This window comes from Microtus oregoni, unplaced genomic scaffold (assembly GCF_018167655.1).
Source record: "Microtus oregoni isolate MIOR12 unplaced genomic scaffold, Mior012 000028F_ref0000031, whole genome shotgun sequence".
In the NCBI taxonomy this organism is placed as follows: domain Eukaryota; kingdom Metazoa; phylum Chordata; class Mammalia; order Rodentia; family Cricetidae; genus Microtus; species Microtus oregoni.
The window spans coordinates 1,131,693-1,140,000 of record NW_024543087.1 but is presented as its reverse complement, the minus strand read 5'-3'; the positions used below and the strand labels follow the sequence as shown (position 1 = coordinate 1,140,000).

The 8,308-nt window shown below is 46.2% G+C and overlaps 1 protein-coding gene across 2 annotated transcripts in view; it reads right to left on the bottom strand.

Moving 5' to 3' along the window:
- Nucleotides 1-8,308, bottom strand: part of Cdcp1 (CUB domain containing protein 1) — a 41,454-nt gene that overhangs the window by 14,331 nt on the left and 18,815 nt on the right. Inside the window, exons 2-3 of one of the 2 annotated variants that reach the window (XM_041676736.1) lie at nt 5,009-5,218; nt 385-747 (exon numbers count right to left, since the gene is read on the bottom strand). In XM_041676736.1, the coding sequence (XP_041532670.1) occupies nt 385-747; nt 5,009-5,218 (573 nt within the window). The remainder of the gene's footprint in view (nt 1-384; nt 748-5,008; nt 5,219-8,308) is intronic. The other variant, XM_041676737.1, reaches the window with a different exon arrangement.

The window sequence follows — 8,308 nt, the reverse complement described above, 5'->3', positions numbered from 1 at the left end:
TTAGCTTTGAGTATTTATTACCTTTGCTTCTAAGATTTTTAGCTAATGTTTCTATAATCTTATTTTTTGTAATGTTTTTGGGCTACATAGTAAACTTGTAGCCAGCCTGCACTACTTGTGATTCTTGTCTTAATAAATAAATAAATAACTGCAGGGTGGTGGCGGTGCACACCTTTAATCCCAGCACTCGGGAGGCAGGGGCAGGTGGATCTCTGTGAGTTCAAGACAGCCTGGTCCACAGATCAAGTTCCACAGGACAGCCAAAGCTACACAGAGAAACCCCGTCCCAAATAAATACATAAATAGTTGGTACTGCATCTGGAAAACTCTGGAGCATCCTGTATATGTCCATCTGGTCAGCAGGGACAGGAGGCGCATGCTCACGTTTTATAGATGACCGGTTTGCGATACTGAAGCCTGAGATGTTCCTGGGTATGTTCCAAGGCAGGTGTAAGGCCATTTTCACGCCCTCTTGCATCTTGATCCGGGACACGGTGCCGTTACTGCAGAAGGTGCCAATCCTGACCTCCGTGGCGTCAATGCGACCGCTGATGGAGTGAGTCACCCCATCTGCACAGCTCTCGCCTGGGCCAATCTGCCTCAGGCGAGGGGCTGAGAACTGCAGCTCCAAGCCGATGCTCTTATGAGCTCTGACGTCCCAGATGAAAGTTCTGTTGAGAGCAGGCAGCTCTGATGTGGATGGCTGAAGACGAACCTCCCCAAAAGGACACGGGCCTGACATGCAGTCTGTAATACAGGCACAAAAGCAGTTTTGATTACAGATACAAGGCTACACGCTGCTCCTCCTCAACTCTTTAGGATTGTGCCCGGGTGGTTGTACCACCCTGAATGCTCACTGGTGACCTTTTGCTGGTCAGCGCCTCCTATTTTGGATCAGAGAAGCCCTGGCCCCATTGCTCGGTTTCTTCCTGGTCTCCCCTTTGCTACCCTTTGGCTGGGCTGCCTCTGGGGACATCCCCTTGTGGTGGGTACTCTAATCACCATGGAAACAAATCTCTGGGTATGTCTGTGAAAAATTTTTCTAGATTAGATAAAGGTGAGAAGATCCACCTCAAATGTGGGCAGCACCATCACCTGGGTCCTGAACTGAGTAAGAAGGAGAAAGTGAGCTGAGCACCGGCCTTCATCTTTCTCTGCTTCTTAACTAGAGACACAATGTGACCAGTCACCCCCTGCTCTGCTAGGAGCACCAGCCTTCATCTTTGCTTCTTGACTAGAGATACAATGTGACCAGCCACCCCCTGCTGTCAAGTCTTCTCCACCATGACAGACAGGATCCCTTGGAACTCACACCCAAAATAAAGTCTTCCTTCCTTAAGTCACTTTTGCAGGACAGACAGACACACACACAAACCCATCTTTGGACGGAAGACACCTAACACTGTTCCCCAGGCACAGTGCCTGGCTTCTGGTCAGTTGTCCCCTGCTGGCCTTCTAGAGAGTTACAGTGAGCCTGCGCCTTCGGACACCTTCCTTCCTCTATTTAGATATTAGTTTCGTGGTTTTGAGGGCACACTACTAGGCTCCACCTTCTAAACTTCCTTTTCCTTCTACATCTCATTAGCATACTGGGCACATTCAGCACACGGTTCCCCTGACTGGCTAATCCAAGGCATAGTGAGCTCCCTGCACCGAGGCTCTGCTGACTTCATCAACATGGCAGAGGAGTCATTTAAGGCTAATAACTAATTACATCCTCTGATACATTTCATTTAAGCCTTTTAAAACAACACGATGGTTCCTATCAAGAAGAATTTATGAAAGACTGAAATACAGAAAGCAGGCAAAGGCACTTCAGGGTTTCCGTGTTGTACACAGAGGTTATGAAGGTGCAATGGCCTTTGCTCTAGTAATAAGAATCTGTGGGTCCTTACTTGTGCTCCCCTTGGGTGTTTGAAAGTGCTGTTGTTGGGGTTAGGGAAAGTGCTTGTAAGGTGAGCATGAGGAGCTAAGTTCAAATCCCCAACACCCCATAAAAACCTGGGCATGGCAGTGCGATTCTTGTAACCCCAGCATTGAGGGGCCAAAAAAAGCTTTTTAAAGATTCATTTATTATTTACAGTGTTCTAAACTGTATGATTGCCTGTAGGACAGAAGAGGGTACCAGATCTCATAGAAGGTTGTGAGTCGCCATGTGGTTGCTGTGAATTGAACTCAGGACCTCTAGAAGAACAGTCAGTGTTCTTAACCTCTGAGCCATCTCTCCAGCTCCCTGGATCCAACCTTTTAAAAGATCGGTGAGATTGGCCAGGTGGTGGTAGTACATGCCTTTAATCACACCACCTGTGGTGGTGGTAGTGCACTCCTTTAATCCCAGCACTCTGGGAGGCAGAGGCAAGCAGATCTCTGTGAGTTCAAGGCCAGCCTGGTGTACAGAGTGAGTTCTAAGACAGTCTTGAAAGCTACATAGAAACCCTGCCTCAAAAACTGAAGGGGAGAAAAAAAAAAAAGGAAAAAAAAAAGCTCAGTGAGAGACCCTGTTTCAAGACAATACGAGCAATGGAGAAAGACACCCAGTGTTCTGGCCTCTGCATGTGTATGCGTGGGTCTGTGTGCCTGCACATCAAGGTGCATGTACCTCTTATCCACATACAAAAGCAGGGTGGGGCAGTGCATGCCTGCAGTCACAGAGCTGAGAGGCAGAGGTGGGAAGATTCTGGGGTCTTGACGGCCAGCTAACCTAGCTAACTGCTGAGTTCCCGGGTTCAGTGAGAGATCCTGTCTCAAAAACACAGCGGAGGGCAGTAGAGGAAGACAATGGACATCACTCTCTGGCTTTCATATGCATGGACATGGACGTGCCTGTACACACACACACACACACACACCTCTCTGTCAACTCCAAATAGACCTAGGAGAACTCAAGAGCAGTCTAAGACCTCTGAGATCATCCACATCAAACCTCTCATTATTGCGAAGCAGCCCTAGAGTTTGGATGACTCGTATTTGGCCACTTGCAGATGCAGCTGGCCCAGCACTGAAGCTCTGCTGTCTGTGGTCAACCTGCATTCACGTCAGGGCACTGCCCAGCCAAACCAATAAAACGGGATCAGATAAAATGGTGATTAATGTTGCTAAAATTAGACTGGGTGTCGATAAAGATCACAGCTATTTTAGGAGCTCATAGAAACATCACTGTGTGCACGGAGCAGCTCTTAAGCTTCCCACGTGTGTGTGTGTGTGTGTGTGTGTGTGTGTGTGCGTGCGCATGTGTATGTGCTGTTGTACATATGGAAGTCAGAGGACAACTTATAGGAATTAATTCTCTCCTTTACCATGTGGGTTCCAGGGATCAAACTCAGGTCATCAGACTTGGTAGCAAGCCTCTTTACCCACGGAGCCATCCCAGCGTCAGGGCAGCAGCTAGTTCTCTCCACTGTGGGATGAGTCCCTACCGAGGCACAGCTCTGAGACCTGGAGCGCTGGATTTACCCATAGCCTGGACTACTCAACAGTTTCTGGTTTGATTCTATATCAAGAACTTTGTCAAGAAGCCCAGTCTCTAGGCTCAGCTCTGTTGCTAGACACAACACTGAGAGAGTCGCACATGAATGTGACTGTCCTTTGTCACCAAAAGTCTTAGCCACAGAGATGGAAGTGGTTCAGGCCTGGCTATAAACCTCCCGCCTTCTGCCCAGTGCAAAAACTCAAGCAAGCCAAACACTTCCTCTCCAGAGGGGGACATGTCACTCGGAAGTGAGTCTTAGCTTATTCTTCCCAGAAGAACTCTACCTTCACAAACCTTCGTGGAACTGATCTAGAATGAGTACGAGGATCTCAGACTCCACTAAAGCTTCCAGATGTTTGTTGAGAAAGGAAATGAGGACCGGCACACCCCTGGACCCAATCCCAGGTCTGTATCTATTACTTTTAGAACTGATACTTTGTTAGCATCACCTTGACAAGTTGTAAGCATGCATTTTCACTACCCATCGGATGATTCCGGCATCCTAATACTGAATGACTAAATGTACTCAAATGCTCCTTAGTCCTTTTTCAAAATTAAGGCCACTTTATTGGCTTATTTGGTTATAAAGTAGCACATGCACTTAAAATGGTAACAACAAAAAGGGCAGTAGAGATGAACTGAACAGAAGGCCTAGGGAATCACACTTTCCTCTGGGTGATTCAGTCTTCCACTCAGCTGCAGTTTGGATGTTTGTGCACTCTCTAAGATCCACAGGTAAAAACCCAGTTCCTAGCATGGCAACACCAAGAGATGGTGCCAAAAAGAGGGAATTAAGTCAACAGGTGGATAGCATTAGGACCTTTACAAAAAGGCTCAAGTGGAAAGGCTACCACCTTCTGTGCCTTTATCTTGGGCTCGCCAGTCTCCAAAACTGTGAGAAAAATACACCTCTGGGCTTTTAAATATCTAACTTCAGATATTGTGTTTTATATCAAAAACGTCCTATGGTGAGATCCTTATGCTTTAGATCTTTCAAGCACATGAACCAGAGCCTCACAGACCTACAGACCTGAGGCTTGTGGGTCTCTCCTGTGCTCTGTGAGACTGTGTGGCTAAGTGGTTAAGAGAAAATGATTAAAGTTGGGTGTTGTGGTGCACACCTTTACTCCCAGCACTTGGGAGGCAAAGGCAGGTGGATCTCTGTGAGTTTTAGGTTAGCCTGGTCTACAGAGTGAGCTTCAGGACAGCTAAGGGTATGAAAGACCCTGCCTCAAAAAGCAAGCAAGCAAGAAAGAAAGAAAGAAAGAAAGAAAGAAAGCAAGCCACAACCTCTTGCTCCTGGCCTACTCTGCTTCTCATGAGCTAGCTCAGACCAGCTCCACTCTGGTCTGTCCGGGTTCTCTTGAAGATTAACTGTGAGCCCATGGGAAGCACATGAGCCTATGAAAGGCCACATAAGAATCAGGCTGGAGAGCTGAGACTTTCAAGTGGACCTCTCTCTAGCACCAGAGTCTGGCACAGCCTGTGAAAAAGCAGCAAGGGCAGGGACGAGGCAGCGGCTCGTGATGGCTAACTCACCGATACTCTTCTCGATCTCCAAGATAAAGTGCTTCTCTGGATTTTTGCAGCTGAAGGTAAAAGACTTTTTATCTCCAGGTTTGACAAGCAACTCAGTCACATACTGTCTAGACACAATCATGTCGCAGGGTTTCACAGGCAGGGCTGGGCTCGCCAGCCTGATGTGTACTGTAATGCCACTTCCTTGGGGCAGAGCAATTTCCGATGCTTCTGAAGGAAGAAGCAGGAACAAGAACAAAACATCAGCATGAGGTATAAGGTCTGTAACTTACCGTGGTTCCCCTGGCCTGGGAAGGGGACAGCATGAAGTGACAGAGATGACTTTCCTGATGGCGAAGGTCCTGGCCCTGCTGTCTGGGTAGGAAAACCACCTCTTGTTTTGGTTGTTAACTTTTTTAAAAATTAATTTATTTTTATTTTCTGTGCATTGGTGTTTTGCCTGCACATACATCTGTGTGAGGCTGTTGGAGTCCCTGGACCTGGAGTTACAGACAGTTGTTAGCTGCCATGTGGGTGCTTGTAGAAGGAGACTGCCCGTTTGTTTCCCGGCCATCCAAATGTGAATAATCACATAGAAACTATATTAATTACAACATTGTTTGCCCAATAGCTTAAGCGTCTTTCTAGCTAGCTCTTATATCTTCAATTAACCCATTTCTATTATTCTGTTTATCACCACAAGGCTATGGCTTTCCGGGTAAGGTTCTGGCATCTGTCTCCTTCGGCAGCTACATGGTGTCCCCTTGACTCCGCCTACTATCTCTTTATATCTCTCTGTTCGTATTTCCTGCCTGGCTTTACTCTGCTAAGCCATTGGCCAAAACAGCTTCTTTATTAACCAATGGTAATAAAACATATTCATAGCCTAGAGAGAGGAATCCCACATCAGGTGCTGGGAATTGAACCCAGATCCTCTGGAAGGACAGCCAATGCTCTTAACCTCTGAGCCATCTCTCCAACCCCTGGGCTGTTAACTCTAATAAAAAATAAAAGCCACACTGCTGATCTCCTAGGTAGCGTGTTTTCAGATCCCTGCACATGCAGCGTTAACGACAAGCAGATAGGCACTGTCCTGTCTCTTTCCCTTGTGACTGCCATTGCAGCAGGGGTGGCAGCAGTGGGGGATAGAGGCCTAGGCAGACACCATCTATCTGCTGGGACACTCACTCATTTGCAAAGACCTGCTGCAGCTGCTGCAGCTGCCGCTTTCCACAAACGCTTTACAGGCCAAGAGCATACAATTGTACCACAGGGGACAGGACATTTGCTAAAATTAGAGGCAAAACACGCAGGCCCAGCCTTATCTCAGCTCCTTGGTAAGCTGAGTTAGGAGGATCAACGTCACCAGCTACTTGATGCTCTTGCTGTCACGCCTTCCCTACATGGTGGGCTATATATAGCTCTTATTCAATTCCTCTTCCTTCCTCAAGATACTTCACGCCAGGTATTTGGTTGTGACAACTGAAAAGTAACTAATAGAATCCCATTCAGATACAGCAGCCTTCTCTGATCAACTTTCGACAGCATACCACCTGCCTCACCCAGCTGGTCCTGGGCTCTCTCTGTTCCTCTGGCTTTAGTCCAGCCCGAAGGCACCCTGCCCTCTGCCCAAGGTGCCTCCTCTCGCTACCAGCAGGAAAGCTCCCACAGTAGGACAGCAGAATTCACCATCTTGTTCAGCAGTAGCCTCAGGACTCAGCTGGCACCAGGTACCCACCAGATACAGAGAAAAAAACAGACAAGCCCTCAAATAATTTTATGTATAGGTACAGACCTCACGGTCTTGTCTTTTCTTGCATTTAATTGCTCACAAATATTATGACCACTACCTTACTGCAGTAAGGGCCAATAAATCTTCCTTGGGGAGCCAGGGGTGTACACACACACACACACACGAGAGAGAGAGAGAGAGAGAGAGAGAGAGAGAGAGAGAGAGAGAGTGTGTTTCTGTTTTCTGAGACAGGAATGTGTTTTCTCAAATGCTTTGTCCTGAAATAATGCGACATTTGAACCTTCCAAAACAGACTCAGAATCCAAGGAACTCTTTACGACATCAGATCAAACTGATTCACATTCAGAACTGTGGTGGTCAGTTTTATATCTGAGCTGTGGTATCACAGCCCTTGTGTTGTTTCGGTAGTTGTAAAAATGTCTTCTACACTGACTATAAAAGGCTTTCAGTGAATCCTCTCTCTAGGTTTGGTCCGCCCTTCACAATAGCCTCCAACCCTGGGTGGCCAAGTCAAGCTAATTCGACATCAAGGGCAATCAGGTTGTGATGCTGTCAATTTCCTTCTTCTGTTTTTTTCATCTTTTAGCCAAGCCATAATTGAAAATGGTTATTACTGTTAATTAGTATCTTTTTTTTTTCTTTTTCTTTTGTATTTCAAGACGGGGCTTCTCTGTGTAGTCCTGGCTGTCCTGGAACTTGCTCTGTAGACCAGGCTGGCCAGAATGCAGAGATCCGCCTGCCTCTGCTGGAGTGCTGGGACTAAAGGCGTGGCCACCACAGTCTGGCCATTAGTATTATTTTTATTATTAGATACAAAGCAGCTAGATCAGCAGTTGTGGATCTGGTGTAGCGGAGAAGGAGGGTACCAAGAGGCCCAAGAGACTATGAAAGGTTGCAGAAGCTGCTGCAGGTCTTGACTATGGTAGTGTTGGCCTGTGTTGTACAGATACCAATATCTATCGGTCTGTCCCCGAGATGTGATGGCATTTTGTGTTATAGATTAATACATTAAAAAATGAGTTCAAATGTTATATACCTTAATACATTAAAAATGAGTTCAAATGTTATACCTTCATGCATAAAAATAAGTGTTCATAAAAAGTCACAAATACATCTAGAATACACTATAATGTTTTGTGGGGGTTACCGTCTTTCAGTATGTGCATAAACATTTCAAATCTCTTTAAATTAGATTCAGAAGATCAAAGCAGAGTTCACCAAAATCTTCCTCTCAGGTAGTTCCTCTTTGCGAGCAAACAAGGACCCTAAGTAATTTTGGCAATTACCATGCATTCTGTTATTAACAACAGCCAAAGAAAAACACGTGATGTCTTTTAGAAATTCAGGCTTTTTAGAATTATTTTGAAATCAGATATTTATTCAACAAGCATTTTCTGGGTGTGTAATATGTTCCAAGGGCCACACTTGGCACAAATAATTTACTGACTGGCCAGGCATGGTAGCATATGTCTATAATCCCAGCGCTTGGGAGACAGAGGCAAGCCGATCTCTGTGAGTTCAAGGCTAGCCTGGTCTACACAGCAAGCTCAGGCCAACCAAGGTTAAAC